This window comes from Microtus ochrogaster, chromosome 5 (genome assembly GCF_000317375.1).
Source record: "Microtus ochrogaster isolate Prairie Vole_2 chromosome 5, MicOch1.0, whole genome shotgun sequence".
Lineage (NCBI taxonomy): Eukaryota > Metazoa > Chordata > Mammalia > Rodentia > Cricetidae > Microtus > Microtus ochrogaster.
Genome location: NC_022012.1, coordinates 83,705,906 through 83,722,467, shown reverse-complemented (window position 1 = coordinate 83,722,467; position 16,562 = coordinate 83,705,906). Strand labels below are relative to the sequence as shown.

Genomic DNA, 16,562 nt, shown 5'->3' with positions numbered 1-16,562 from the left:
GGACAGAGCTGGTAGATGCTTGTTTTAAGTTGTTCTGCTTTACTACATGATTAAACTAAGTTACATGCATAAAACATGGTCTAATAAACAGGGCTGGCTGTTTTTGCTATAAAAATCAATTATGGGGTTCAGTACCATACTCTGAAAAGTGATGCCAACCATAAGTGAAGTCATTTGAACAGGTGAAAGGTTTAGAAAAACTCTTTAGGACATACTCATGACATCCTCTTTGTAAAGCTACTTAGCAAGCAGAGTCAAGGAAAGCAGGTAAAATGCGGACATTCAAGAGGACCCGCCTGGCAGGCAAAGGGGCAAAAAGACTGCCAGAGGGGCCAGGGAAGGAAGCGTCACATATTTTAAAACTTCTGGGAGAGAAGCAAACTTGCTCAGATGGTTTGTGCTACATATTTCCAGGAAGCAAATATTTTCTTGTTTTCAAGATGGAGACAGGAAGGGGAATATGTGTTAATCGCCAAGATAACAGGCCTGCAGCACTTGGGGCAATGAAAAGAGCTGCTTCTTTCAAGGAAAAGGCCTGGATTCTACTAGCAAGTCTCCCACAAAATTTGTGGTTTTCAAGTTCCCCCCATCCCTCTCACATATTAGTGTGAAAGAAAGAATGCCCTCAAAAGTAGCATAAATAGCATTCACCCTTCTCAATTCCCAAGGAGGATAGTTTACAGCTTTCTGAGAGAGTAACTTCTCCCCTAAGGTGAGGAAACATCCTGCCAGGGTCTGGCTTGACCACCTCTTGGCTGCCTCCCCACTCAGAAGACAACTTGAGATTGTGGTGAACGGGCAAAATAAATCTAGACAGAAGAACTACAGACAGTACCCACCCATGTCCATGCACATCCAGGCCCAAACCCCCACCCAGGCCCAAATGCCAGATGTTCCAAAGCAATGCCTGCCTGGGACACTAAGAGGGACAAAGACAGACGATCTCCACTGTTCCATGTCAAATATTGATTACTGTTCAGCAACCTTCATCCAGCCACCTGAAAGAAATCTGAATTGCAGACCATGGAGGGTGAGGAGATTTGATCTGCCTGCCTTCCCTCTCCTTTTTATTATATGCATTTCCTCTCCCAGTTGCATTCTTCTGGTCTGGAGATTGTAAAGGATAAATTGGGGGCATACTTTGCACCAGGGAATGCACAATTGCATTACACCAGGAAGCACCATATCAAAATCTTTACTAGATGTCTCATTATGTACACAGAATAAAACAAATGTTACCATTTGTTTAGGTGTTTGTTGTTTTCGTGTTTCTGAATTTCACCGAATTCAGTGGAAGGACAGAGAGATTCTTGTGCCATTCCTGGGAGCAGGTAAAGAATAACTGGTTTTTCTTTTGAAAGCAAAGTTCCCCCACATGGATCCTTAAATCTTTGACCTCTGACTTTATCACTGGCATGTGCATACAAATGGCACTTAATAAAGGACAGGAACAACAAATTCTTACCCCTTTCTCTTTCAGGAGAGCCTCAGTCCAACCATGACCAGTGGATGTGTTATTAGGAAAAAAAAGTTAGACCTCAGAGATGAAAAATGGTAGCAGGGTTAATGAGCATGCATCTGCTTTTCTTAACAAATCTACCAGGAAGGGGTTGCACATAAGAAGTGGCACTATATATTTATTCATTGTGGAAGTTTCTAGAAGCCAAGTCACGTGTGACAAGAAAGGAGGACAAAGGAAAGTATTCGGAGCTCAAAAAACTTCGGTTTTCTTCGGACTCTGCTGTGAATATCATAACTATGGGCAACTTACTCAACCCAATAACCTTTGGCTTTACTTAAAGAATGAAGGTAATAAAAATACTCAGGACCTCGAGCATTGGTAGGATGAGACATTGCATTCAAAAAGTTATTTATGAACTGTGAGGTATCTGTTGCAGTACCATATATAAATATTGCTAAATCAAACATGACATTTAAGAATGATCAGACAAATGTAAAAGAAGGATTCTATTTCAAGGGTCAGATCAGGGATAGATTTTAAGGTATCAAAGCTAAAAGGTGCTCAGAGTTAAGTCTTTTTTTAAAAAAAAAAAAACAGCCTTTCTAAGCATGTAACAAAAACTCTGCAACAGGGACCAGAACACAGCTGCTGTAGCACTAAGAAGACCCATAGCAGCCAGCCTGAGGCCCCACACAAAGACTACACTAGTGAAAGGAAACCAGCGGCTATAAGCCAGAAGGCAATGGTCTTTGACTTAGTGATTCCCCTAACAGTAATCTGAAATTTAAAAAGAAAAACACATGACAAGGACCCAGGAACTACATTAAGGCAGTGGCTGGCAGAGACGTCACTGGGGTCAATCCATGGACTCTGGCTACCGTGGCTGCGGTGTGAAGCTGTGACAGTGAAGCATGCCAAAGGAGGCTGGAGAAAAGGTGGCTGCTCCTGTCACCCACATTACCTGATCCAGGAGACTGGAACCAAATCTCACTGTCTTCGTGGAATTGTCTTTTTATCAACTGGCTTTGCCCATCTCTGAACTCATAGAGTGGACACTGCTAACCTTGCCTTCATGTATGGCTCTCCTTAGAACCTGCTCCAACTTAGGCATCCCTGGGAGCCAATGATAAGAGCAGCTAATGAAAACTGGCCCTCGAGGGCTAGCCATTCAGAAGACATGAACACAAGAGAGCCAGGGATGTGTAGAGGGAAAAGCAGCCCATGAGATACTGTGGAACAACCCACAACTACTTTCAACCCCTCCATTAACTCACAAACCCCACACTAAATACACGATGTTCTACAACACACACAGGCACCTGTGACAAACTCTTAGCCTTATCTCCAGACTGTCTTCTGCAGAGCACAAGTTCCACTCTGGACTGTGTGAGAAGAACTCAGTGGGACATACCTCGGAGTCAGTAAAAAAGTTGTAAAGGAGGACATCATCGAATTCCAATCCTTTTGCCTCATAAACGGTTAGCACAAGTGCTAACCCCAGCTCTTCTGGAATTTTCTCTTTTGCCATTTCATTGGCAACGAGAATCACCTAAAGTAAAATAAACCCAAACAATATCAGATTCTACAAAGTCAAATAAAGGAAAGTCTCATCTGTTTCCCTAGGAAATGAGTAATGACTTTAAAGAGAAATGGCCAGGGTGGACATGGTCAGTCAGGATTGGGAAGACAGTCCCAGTCAATGGCCTCTCTTAAGCATGCACCATCCTAGATCAAGAGCTACTGGATTCTTATACAGTAATTCCGCTGCTGCTGCTGCTGCTGCTTCATGGCTGCAACTTCAAACTGACTTATTTCAGAACATATAATCCCAATAAGCTTACCTGGTGGGCACCAAATTCAATGGGCTGGGTTTTTCTTTTGTTCCCTCGCAGTAAAATTGCCAAGTCGCTTACACTACAAGAGTCTAAGAGAGTTGGCTTGGGACCATCAAAAAGTCCAGAATCTCTTGGAAGGCGATCAAAGGATTCTGGGAAGTAGAACTGAAGTAAGTCCACCACTCCAGATGCAAGATTGAGGATTCCTAGGATGAAACAGAAAGTATCTGTCAAATACCACACAGCAAGGCTGAGGTTTATGGTTATTTGTTTGGTTTTCTTTTTCACAGAGGAGGCAGTATATATTACTGACTCAGGAAGAATACTTCATTTCAAGTTTATATCCCGTTCCCACTTGTTAACAATGTGGTCCTAACCCAGATCACTCTAGGTATAGTAGGTGAAGGCAGTAATGTGTTGCTGTACTAAGCAGATTTATGAGACCTCAACCACAACTTCCGATGACAATGGAAAGATCACTGCCTAAGGAACTCAAGGTAGATATGTCTCCACAACTACAGGTACTGGACTGTCCATATAAACATGGTAAGAGTATAGTAAGATCAAGAATCACTGAATCCTCTCATTGGTCCCCACAGCACTGAAAGCAACATTACCATGGTAACAGCATCAGTAATTGCTACCTGGAGACAACCACAGCCTCTATCACCCTGTTCTTCCAAGTTTATCCAGCTGAAACAGTACCATACAAAGGAAAAGTGTCAGAGCCAGAGAACAGACTTTGTAAAAAGCTTTTTTCCAGCCAGTCTCGTTTCTTACTTATGCTCTGAAGCAATACTGACTAAAGCCTGAGATAGAATAGTCACCCTCATAAAAATACCTCCAGGAAACCCTTACAGGAACCCAATGCGACAGATGAAACAATAGAGTTGCTACTAATGGACTCCACCAGCTAAGAAATAACTGGACTCATCTAAGTGATGGGATTTTAAGTTAGACTGAATACCTATCTTTCTGGGTCTCTCTAGGTCCCTTACTTGCCTAGTACCAGATAGATTATAATGATCAAGGCAGAATACCATGAAATTCCATGTGTTATCACAACTTACTTTTATCAAATAGTAAGGAGAAAACATTTTATCTGATTCTTTAATTATTACAAGTTTCCAATATAGAGCAATCATGAACGTAATTAGCAACTGCTGTTCCTAAAACAATCTGTTGCCACTGTGGTTCCCTATTCGTTAAGAGCTAGCAAGGGCCAAAGATTTACACTAACAGTGGAGCCCAAAAAGGGCACAAAAGTACTGTGCTGAACAACTAGAATACCATCCAGGAAACTAGAAAAGTTTTTTCTATCACCATATACAAGGAATACAGGCCAACCATAAAAAAGGAAAAACACACACACACACACACACACACACATGCTATGCTTGGATGTAACTTTGGTAAATCTTGGAATATTAATTAACATAAATCAGACAAAAGGCCACATACTTTATCTTTCTACTCACATGAGACATCCATAACAGGGAACTCCATAGAAACAGAGAGATGAGTTGTTGCTAGGGAGTGGGAAGAAGACAACAATAAGGGGTGTCTGCCTCAATGAATAAGTTAGAGAAACTTCAGCCTTGGACCTCTACACACACATGCATGTACACCTATCTGCACACCCACACATGTGTACCAACAAACTTATGGACACATCCACACACATACACAACACATAGACACATGAAAAATGCAAAAGGAAAAAGTGTTTAAGTGTATATTATTTCCCAATTGGCTAGTTTGAGAGAAAAGCTGTTTTAAGGACTGATGAATTATTAACTGGATATTACTTTAAGCGAGTATTTCTGAGACAGATAAAGCAGACCTGCCTTTTCCTGATGGCACTAGGCAAATGTTAAGCATAGTTAAAACACAAAATTCATTATTAGAGTTAATAATAAGTCCTCTTTTGGTTTTTGTTGTTGAGATAGGATATCACTATGTAGCTCTGGCAATCCTGGAACTCACTGTGTAAAACAGGCTGGCCTTGAACTCAGAGATCTGCCTGCCACTGGCTGCAGAATCCTGGGATTAAAAGTGTGCACCACCACACCCAGCATTAATAAATTCTTTAATGTCTTATAAATAAGTAAGGAAGATGGGAGGTAGGGCACTTTGATCCCCTAAGTAACAGCTGTTGGATTATCCTTTGTTGTCTTGGCCATCTTGAGCAAAAGGAATGTCTGTCAAACAGCCCGAGAAATTACCCTTGTGCCAGTGCCAGCACATCTGGAATCCCACGAATGCCTTGAGAAACTATGCAATGGTGGCAGCTGACTGCTCCAGTTCCTGAAGGCACAGCCTCAGTCCGGACTCTTTCAGTTTCTAGGGGTTCAACAAAATCTAGATGGCCCGGCAACAGTTTCCACCTACAGAGGAACAGTAATTCCCCTCGTGACTTAGCAAAAGGGCTGCTGGAAATGGCACTAAAGAGACAGCCTTCGTTTGCATTCCAGGTGTGCTGTGATTGGTACAAGTACCCCTTCTCTGGCTTTATAAGCAGGCTGTTTGGCTCAAGACGTTGAGAGGCATCCTCCTAAGCTGCCTCCCTCCCTTGGTGCACAATATTAGACACAATAAAAAGCTTCTAGAAGTGAATGGTCTTTTCTCCTCTACTTTGGGTCAGACTGGACTGGTCATATGAAGAAAGTAGTCAGTCAGTTGAACAGTAGAGTGTCATGAAGACAGTGACAGGAGAGAGGGAGGCCATGATGGTAGAGGTGGCAGCAGCTGAGCAGTTGCACGTAGCTGGCCAACGAAGAAGAAGTACTGAGTTCTGCATAGCAACCAGGACAGGGACAAGTGGGATAAAATGAGCAGAAAGAAGGGAACTGAGGCTGCAGAAGGAGAAAGTCCATTAAAGAGCCAAAGACACACTGCAGGCCCAGGTGGCTGGAAGGCTTCCAAAGAGCTGTCAAGGCTTCCAAAGAGTCAATGGTTTCCAAGATTCCAGGCCTGGGAGTTATAACATTGGCCACTGTCAAGAGCTGAAGAGTCCTGGTGCCTAAGCCCACCTGGAAAGTGCATCACCAAATGTTGCAAAGGGTGAAGAAATCCTGACTTTCAGCCTTGTTCCCTGAACAATGCTAACACCAACAGACACGCTGATGTGGAATGGGGAGAGCAGGCCTACCACCATTGCTGGGCTGCAGAGAGAGAGATAATTAGTCTTCCTCAGGAGTAAACCCCTACTTAGTTATCCAACTCCAAGTGGTCAGTCCTGAAAACATATCCATACAAACAACATTGAACAGACTGAGTAGGTTGTGTGTGTGTGTGTGTGTGTGTTTGCATGCATGCATATGTGTGCATGTAAAAAATAATTAAAGAAGCCAAGGCCAGCAGAGCAGTGGTGGCACATGCCTTTAATCCCAGCACTTGGATTGGATCTCTATGAGTTTGAGGCCAACCTGGTCTACAAGAGCTAGTTCCAGGACAGGCCCCAAAGCCACAGAGAAACTCTGTCTCGGAAAACCAAAAGAAAAAGAGAAAAAAGAAACGGAGGCCATGAATTTGAGAAAGAGGGGACAGGTGGGAGAATTTGGGGGAAGTATAATAAGGTAGGTAAAGTGATATATTTGTATTTTGCATTTTGATTTTTAAAATTTCAAATTAAAAAAAGAAAAGAAACTCTAACTCCCCTACACACGAGCTGTAGCATTTGTAGAGCTAAAGGTTCTACTCCCTGGTGCCTGCAGAACTTACGTGCCAGTCAACAATGCCACCTGCTGCTGCTCCTGCCTGCCTGCTGTCACTTCCTACTTCTGTAAAATTCTGAGAGATACAAAAGTTGTTAAAGACCAGCATATGAAAAACTGTTCCTTATCATCAACAATCTCTGCCAGGCTAGAGCAATGTGCCCTGGCCAGACAACTGGTGTCACCACAAAGGGGAGGGAGTTAGTTAGCAAAGGTGTCCAGAACACTTTCAATGTTGCCCTGAAGTGTCTGTATCACAGAAACTCCCTGGGACACACGGTCACTAAAGATTCATTTCTAGGGCAGGACAGATGACTTAATGGTTAGGAGCACTGATTACTCTTCTAGAAGTCTTGAGTTCAATTCCCAGAACCCACATGGTGGCTCACAATCATCTGTAATGAGATCTGGCGTCCTCTTCTGGCCTGCAAGTATACATGCAGGCAGGACATTGTATACATAATAAATAAATTCTTTAAAAAAAAAGATTCATTTCTATCAAACCACATTTTCAGTGATCTATTTACAGATGAGTGGAGGCAAAAAAAATCTAAGTTCTCTTATTTATGAACATATTTACTAGCAAACCTTGAGTCACCGACTTCTGATACAGACACAGCCCAAAGCCAATGCTCCAGCCCCTCCCCAGCAGATGAGCCTGAGGCTTGAGGTACCTGAGTGAGATCTGTAATTCTGGTACAGCTGGTGAATCCTCTTGGGCTTTCGAACAGCACACTGCTTATCTACTGTGTTTCTGCTGGCGTAGTGGAACAGAGAGAGCAGATCGCTGAAGCGGAAGGCCACACCCTTCATGATGCTTTGGGCGGTGTCTCCAGTGAGGAACATGGCATTGGGGTCATTGATGCATTTCATCAGCAGTGCCAGCTCTGCTTGAGTGAAATCCTGAATCTCATCACCATAGAGCTCATGGATGGACCAGGGGAGTACCCTGAGCTTTGACAGTCTCCAGGACAGGTTGTACAGGACATCTTCTTCATCAAAGTACCCTTTCTGGGACCTGATCTGCTGATACATGCAGAAAAGGCTGTAGATCTCACTCCGGTCTTCTTTGAAATTGGGGGATCGTTTCCTCCCTAACTTCTTATAGGCTTCCTCAGTCAGTCTCCCATGAGGACAACTAAGAGCCTCAAAAGAACCCTTCAGGAATGATTTTATTTCTTTCCAAATCAGTGCTGGGTTGTAGGAACTTCTCCCTTTGATCATTTTGGGCCATATCTCATTGGTGAACACCTCAAATGTCACATACACCCGAGGATCACTATCACCTGCATGTGTTTCTGTAGCTTTGTCCTCCTCACTATAGTTCCCATCAGCCTCAACCTCTTCATCATCCTCTTCCCAGCTGGGGATGCTAAACTCTTCCTGTGTGGACCATCCTACAATGGTTCTTTTTAAGCTTCCATCTTCATTTCTCAGAAAAAATGGTTTTGGCAGAGAAGCATCAAGCAGGAGGAGCAGCTGCTTGGAAGTCACAAACAGAGGGAAGTTCTCGTCCCTCAGGTCCTGGAGTTTGTGGACACTGGGATCCAGTGGTTTGTAGTGACTGGTGGCCTTGGTAGACTTGGTGAGCTCAATAAAATTCCTCTGCACCTCCTGGCACAGGACGTGGTTCTTGGTCACAAAGATCTGGTGCAGATGTTCCAGTTGCTGTGGGTGCTCTGGCACACATCCTTCTGCTACTTGACTGTCCCCTGCTGGCTCCACTGTGGCTCCCCCAGCACAAGCTTCATTCTCTTGCTCCTCATCTATATTATCCATTGTTTCCACTTTAATGGAACTCTCCTCTTCCTCATCTTCTTCTTCCTCCCTACCTGGACCTTCTTTTCCGGGCTCTACTTCCAACCTTTTCTTTGGCAAGATCTGTTTCGATAGTAATGGGCTTCCTGCCTGCTCAGCTTTTTCCCAATAAATTTGAAATTTCTTCCAAAGCCTGTACAAGCAACAGGTTGTTTTCCCAGTGCCACTCCGCCCAATAAGGATGATGGGTTCCAAAGGCCTAGGGTTGAGGTCAATCACAGCGTACTCAAGCTCACCCACTCGGAATGGATACTCCACCGTTGCTGTCATGTCACTGAGGATGTTTAAGGCCATGTTGGTGCTGAAGCTGTGGAACTTCATGATGTTGTACTCTGTCTCCACAGCACTGGCTGGAGGAAAGTACTCAGGATCTGCCTGTTCTACACTCTTCTCAGCCTCTGTGTCTTCCACATAGCATCGAGGTATTCGCTTTTGGATTTTCATGTTAGCTGATACTTGCCCTTTGTTGATACCCTTCAGCTTCTTCCGGAGGACACAGGACAAGCCGCGGGTATAGGCACTGCAGATGGCCATGATGGAGTCTGACAGCTTACAGTGATCTAAGACAATGTCCCAGATGCGGATGATCTCCGTATAGACCCGCCCTGATTTTTCCAGGGAGCAGGTGTTCCGTTCCGCACCCATAATTTTCTCAGAGTTCTCACTGCACCGAGCAGAGAAATCAATGGCAAGCTCCCATAGCATCCTGGCACCCTTGTCCAGCTTTGCTTCAAAGAGTTGTATGTTTCCTTTTGAGTGTTTCAGCCTCTTCTGCAGGCCCTGGGTCCATTCACCATTCCCCAACTGCTGGATGGCGAGGATGATTTTCTTCTTTATAACTTTGGTCATAACCTTACTGGACAGCTTCTTCAGCATTTCTGAAGTGCACTCGATCTCCCAGGTCATGTTATCAAAGTCCTGCAGACAGGCCTCAATCTCCTGCATAGTCCAGTTGTCCTGATCATCACTGGCTACTCCCAATCTGTTACCTACAGGAACAAGCTGGGAGGCCCCTGGGTCTACCTGAGCATGCCCATCCCCAGTTTCAGAGACAATAGGGTTGTTTCTACTATAGTCAGAGCTTCCTATACTCGGGGTTCCCTGGAGTTTGTCTTTCTTCCCTTCTGTACCAGCTGCTACCTTGAAAGAGCCTCGCTGGGGATAGTCCTCTGGTAGAGACATATCCAACTCAACCTTCTGGATCAGAACTGTGATGTCCTGTACAAGGCGGTCTCTCAGGGAACGTGTCCTGATGGCTTCAGGCTCATGCCTGGTTACCTGAACATCAGGAAGAATCTCTGTGACTCCAGATGAAAGGGTTTTGCCAGTGGCACCACATGGCAGAGACTTGAAGGGAGTTTGGGACTTGAGCTGAGACATCTGGCCAGGGGCAGATCTGGAGAGCCTCCCCAGGTGGGCAGCAGGGTCTTGGCGGTTCTTCCGCCTATTCTCTGTCACAGCTTTGTTCCAGGCCAAAAGCAGAGCATCATTTTTCTTAATACGGTGCCGTATGCCTTTGCCTGCTTTGTTCTTCAGGTTGAAGTTGATGTCAAACTTCACCAGCAAATCTATTAGCTTCTTCGTGCGCTTCAACATACCCTTCTGGAAAAGGAGGTGCATCAGCGTGTTCCCATCGCTATCTTGAACATTAGGATTAAGGTAATAAAATTTGGTAGGGTTGGACAAGAATAAGTCCAACAGGTGGCTGAGGAAGTTAAAGCCAATGTCAGCTGAAAGAGACAAACAGAATCCTGTGAGCGCAAAGCCATTCTTCTCAGGGAACAGCAGGCCGTGGGCATGCAAGCAGTGCCAGTTTGAGGCACCATACAACACTGACCCTCTCCAAAGAGGTGATACTCATTAATGATGATGCAATAAGAACATGATGCAATGTTCTTAACCAAGGTAACTTGCCCCATGGGGAATCTGGCAATGTGGCTGCAGTTTGGTTGTCACAATCAGGAAGGTATACTGGCAACCAATAAGCAGAGGCCATGTGCAAGATAGCCCCTGTCAACAAATAACCGCCATCCTGACTATCAGTGGTACCTCCTAAAATAACTTGATGATATTACAGCAACATCCTGTAAGTCAGGATTCTTGAAAAATGAAAAAAATACATGGAAAGTATTTGTAAGCTACATACAACCAACTTGAGAATTTAAACCCCACTCCCACTATAATCAGATCATTCACCGTGACATACATTGGTCATTTCTTTAGACCTGGTGAGGAAACAGGCCCTTTTCAGATGGCGTTTTCCCAGATAAGAGAGCAAAGAATCATTTCTAATATCCAGCTTCCTTCTCCAGAAATGGACTGCTCACCATTGATGTCCAGAAAGATGTGGAGTGCTGCGTGCAAAGGAGTGTCACCTTCCATGAGAGAAACACTACGTGGGTCTGCACCCTTGGTCAAGAGAAGAAAAGCCAAGTCGAAGTCCTCGTGTCTCAGGCACATGAGAAGTGGCCTGTCCTGGCTCTCCTGAAGACCCTCAGGCAGTGCTAGGATGGGAGTAGAATGGGGGAAAGAGGCAGAAAAAAAGATCATCATGACCCTGGAAGGAGGTGGAGTCTGGCTCAATGAGAGGGGAAAGTTGCTGATCTGACTTCCAAGATGTTCCCCCACCACATACACCCTTTCCGAGCAGTAAGATTTCCTGGGCCCTTAGGGAAAACCCTGCTCCTTCTCTGGCCATGCCCCTCATCTGTCCTGTCCCTCCTCTAGTCTTAGCACAGTTCCTACCACAAAGTGAGGACAGGGCACAAGAACAATGGAAACCTTAATGTTTTCTAACACCACCTGCCTGACACAGTCAGGAGTCAGGACCTGAGTATACTTCCTAACTCTTCACTTCTCCCCTCCCTGACACACCTCCACTCCACTCACCACTTCAGTCCACACTCCCTTTGCACTGCAGCCTCTAAAACCCCTTCCCTGGAGCAGCCCATCTCTGTAAATCTGCAGCCCTGCTGTATTAGCACCTGATGCTGGAGATGCTTTGTGAGTGTTGGCTGGATCAAAGAATAAAACAGAATAAAAGAATAAAAAATTCTGTCACAGCAGTAATTTCTGAGATAGTACACACAAGGAAAAGGCTTGAAGAAATAACCTGTAAAAGGTACTTCATCTCCCTGTGAGTGGAGACAATACCTGGAGGCTCTGTGCTGCATGCAGCACTGTCAAAGACGAGGATCAATGTGTTACTATGCTTTATAAAGGGCTACAACACAAAGAGAAAACCACAGAGCCAAGGAACTCTTCCAAAAGCCTGCACACACGAGCTCATTTAATATGCAAAGCAACTCTAAGAAATACAGATTACTGTTATTCCTGTTATATAAACAGGTAAGGGCATGACAGCCTACTCACTCAAGACCACACACCTAGTAGGGCAAGAATAGTGATGTAGGGAATTTGGGTAATAAGAGGCTCTTATTTCTCAATTAGTTTTTTAAATTAAATCCAATATAGCATAATGTACTGCACATTCTAGACACACAGCCACCAGTGCTCTTACTGGAGCATCCAATGTTTTCACCCATGAACTACTTGGCTGTTTCTCTATAAACAAGTACCATAAACTCCCAGTCCATGATCGGGAAAGAATGCCACAAGAGTGGACAAAGGATGCATAAAATATCCAGGGCAGAAAAGGTTTAGACAAAAGCCAGGTGGAATTGACCAGCGTGACTAAGCCAGAGTCAAGGATCCTCCACATACATAGTGCTTCCCACATAAGAGAAAACTAGGAAAGGACTAACTGGGGTTCACAAGAATGCAGCATTCCTCAAGGCAGTTCGCTTAGAGGCCAAACATTCTTTAACCCCTCACTGTTTCCAAACAAGGAGGTACTGGGAGAAAAGGATGACAATGTGTTGGTTTCTCTACAGGAAGGGACAGCTAGGCTGTAGCTGAGCCTCTATGCAGATACCTCAAGGGCCCTCAGGCACACTCACCTCCACTGTCAATCAGGCGGCTCAGAAGCTGGGTCTTCCTCTGGTCCCAGGAGCTGAGATGGGGAATGATAGTGCAGATGTCCAGGTCTGAAAGGTCACAGTCTTTGATGAGGCAGTTTCTGAGATGCGGCTGCCCGCTGACTTTGCGGGTGAGCAGCAGAAGGACTTCAGACCACTTTTGTCTCTCCAGTAAGAATTTGATGAAGGTATTGGCACAATCTCGGTTAACGTCACAAACCAGGCCAGCAGGAGTTTCTTTCAAAAATAAGAATAAACTATACTCCAAAATTGTTCATATGATTTCTCTTCCTCACCCAACTAAAATCCAACATATACACATAATTAAAATGGTTTATAAACCAAAACTTTTAAGCACTGTGAAAGTTTTATGAAGAAATAAATGTATTACTTTGGACAAGTCATTAACCACTAACAAACATCAGAACAGGTACTGAATCAGGCTTCAGGACCAAGATTAAAAATGTCCAGTAGAAAAGACAGAGCCTAGCCCACCGTCCAGAATTAAGATGTGTTTGAAGACAAAATGTTTGGTTCAGAGCAAATACTTGAGTTAGGAAAGATCTGTGTTCAATTTTTCATAACATTGAGAGAATACTCTGTTTGGAAACACTGAAATACAAGGAAATATGAAAGAAGAGCTGAAAATCCAAATGGTGTCAAGAGATGCGTTAGTCTTCAGTTCCTAACTGGGTCATGGGACACAGGATTTCAATCTGACTGCTGATGTCTAGAGATAAACTGGGAAGATCCCTTTTCATGATCTTGGTGAGTCTTAAGGTTAGGAAAAAATGTAAATAGATCCTTCAGTAAGGAGACTGCCAAACCTACTCTATAAATTTATTGTACAGGTGAACCTGGAAAGTTGGTTCAATAGGGAAAGGCATCTGCCACCAAACCTTATGATTTGAATTTGATCTCCAAGACCCACATGATAGAAGGAATGGCTCCCATAAGTTTTCCTCTGACCTCTATATGCAAACTGTGCCCCCCAACCAATAAAGAAATATAATTTTAAAATTACAAAAAATAAGGAAGGCCAGTTAATTTTAATTCATTCCTTCTTTTCTTTTTCCTTTCTTTCCCTTTCTCCCTCAGTCCCCCTTCTTTTGTGGTTCTAGGGATGGAACCCAGAGCATTGTACATACAGGTATGCACTACCACTGAGCTATATTCATGACCCATTTTATTTTCGAGAAATTGAGGAGAGGAGGGAAGAGAAACTGAAACTGGTGTGTAAAATTACACACATACATACATAAAATAGAGCAAGAGAAAGGGGAAGGGGTTTCACACTGAGTTACACAGGCTGACTTCGAATGTACTATATAGCCCAGATAGGCCTTGAACTCAAAATCCTCCTGCCTCAGACTCCTAAGCAGCTGGTACTGATTACAGGTATGAGCCACTGATCTTTGCTAAATTTGAATTTCAAATGAACAAACAATTTTTAGTAAAATTCATATAATACTGTGGATATATTTACACAGAAAAATTGTTTATCTGAAATTCAAATTACTGGGCTTTCTGTACTTGGTCTGACGATCCTATCACTGAAAATGCAAAATAAGAATAAACCACTCCAAATAAGGTTCCTATGGTTTCTCTTCCTCCAACTAGAGCAGATGGGAGAAATGAAAAATTACCCAAATAAAAGAAACTTGATTTCCTTTTGTTGGCTTTTGCTTCCCATCTTTTTCTAAATCTTTGAAATGAATATTCATTTTAATGCAAGAGAAATGAAATATAGGCTAGTCTATCATCTTACTTTAACAAGGATCAGAAAAAGAGTATAAAGGCAAACTTTTCAGACAGACTCTGTGGTGTCATTAATCCTTGGCCCATTAATATACAAAACTAGGCTGACCTTATATATACTCCACCTTACCTACCCTCACCCTAACAGCTATTGGGCATGAGCATTTTAAGTGAAGGATGGTGGACTGTTTACTATGTAATTGGCCCCATAAGCTCATGGTGAATGGCACTATTAGGAGGTGTGGCTTTGTTGGAGGAAGTGCATCACTGTGGATCTTTGAGGACTCATATATGCTTAAGCCACGCCCACTGTCTCAGACTGCTTCCTGTTACCTGCAAATCAAAGATATAGAACAGTCAGCTACTTCACCATTTCTGCCTGCCATTATGTCACACCATGGTGATAAAGGGCTAAACCTCTGAAAACATAAGCCACCCTAATCACTCGTATTTCCTTTATACGAGTTGCTATGGTCATGGTGTCTCTTTACAGCAATAGAAACTCTAACTAAGACAGGCATATAAAAACTTCTTACAGCACCAGCTTTTACTGCCAGCACTGCAAAACACTTGAAGAACATTAGCAAAAGAGCCTCCAGAAACCCAAAGTCAAAGTGAAGGCACCCCAACATCAGGGGCATACATAATGGTAAAAGAGACCTGAGGGGTCCATGAAGAGTTACAACATTATCTGATATGCCTTCTCTATACACCTGGATCCCATTTTAACAAATAAAGTCAAACACCAGAAACACACACACACACACACACACACACACACAAATGTCTGTGGTAAATACCCTGAGACTTGTAGTCAAAGAGCCTCAGCTGTAAAGCAGCAGGAGGAGCCACCACATCACATACTACAAGAAGGACATGGCAACCACTTGTCAAAGACCCCTCATCCCCTGCCTGGAGGCCCATGCTGAGACAGAAAATATGCATGGTGTTACAGAGACTGACTGCCTCTTCCCTGCTTCCTAAAGTGCCTATGGGCACACTAAGAGCCGCAGTAAAGAAGGAAAGAACAGGGCCCTTTGTAGAGCACTTCCTTTCCCACTAGGCTGATGGAGTTTGCTACTTGTCTCTCTGCACCACACCTTTAAAAGTCTTTCCAAAAGATCATTCCTCCCCCAAGAAAATCAGCATAAAAGTCAGATGAAAATGAACAGGTTCAAAGAGACAAGGCTGTATAGGAAACCCATGATTGTATGACAAAGACTAGTGAAGGAGGCAGTGCAGACTTCAGGGAGGCATACAATGTTACAAACAACACAAATACTTAGGGCGTCATAAACGTGGCAAGTGGTGTTCCTGGATTAAAGGCTGCAGGTGCCCTTTGATTAGCTAAATTTTCTCTTCTTGTTTTCAAAATGTTCATAGCTTAGTAAAAGACAAAAGAAACATCAGAAAACAAAGTTGCTTATGCCCACAGATTTTTTTAGAATATGGCTATTAACTGAAACATAGTAAGAAAGACAGACTAAAAATACACGGAGGTGTAGTTAACAATAGATTGTTATTGTTACACAAAACTCCAATTTTATAAAATATTTGAAGTCAAAATTAAAGGGAGTTTCTAAAGTTGTAAGAGAATTCAGAAGTCATCAAAAAGTAGAAATATATCATCTCCAAAAGAGACTTTGGCTTTACCCCAATTCTATCACTCAAGGTATAAAAGGCAAAACTAGTATGTTTTATTACACACAATTCAATCATCAAACTAACATATCAATCCCATTTTATAAAAGAAATATAAAAATATAACTGCTTAGAATACAAGACTAAATGATCACTTCATAGATACTTTCCTGGTAGGTGAATTTGTAGAAAATTAACATTTTCTTTCCTACATTTCATGCATTTTTTTAATTGGCTCACAAAAAGGAGGAAAATATAATTGATTCTAGGTCAATGCCCCAGTCTGCACTAAGTGAAAAGAAGCAACCCCCTCCCAGTATTGAGAGAGCACAGCAGAAGAGCACCCAGCTCTTCC

General features: G+C 43.2%; 1 protein-coding gene across 1 annotated transcript in view; it reads right to left on the bottom strand.

Annotated features, from left to right (window-relative positions):
• Trank1 (tetratricopeptide repeat and ankyrin repeat containing 1) overlaps positions 1-16,562 on the bottom strand; it is an 83,323-nt gene that overhangs the window by 20,942 nt on the left and 45,819 nt on the right. The window contains exons 9-13 of the mRNA XM_005348204.2: positions 12,791-13,045; positions 11,159-11,335; positions 7,688-10,561; positions 3,304-3,503; positions 2,874-3,011 (exon numbers count right to left, since the gene is read on the bottom strand). Coding sequence (XP_005348261.1) covers positions 2,874-3,011; positions 3,304-3,503; positions 7,688-10,561; positions 11,159-11,335; positions 12,791-13,045 — 3,644 coding nt within the window. The remainder of the gene's footprint in view (positions 1-2,873; positions 3,012-3,303; positions 3,504-7,687; positions 10,562-11,158; positions 11,336-12,790; positions 13,046-16,562) is intronic.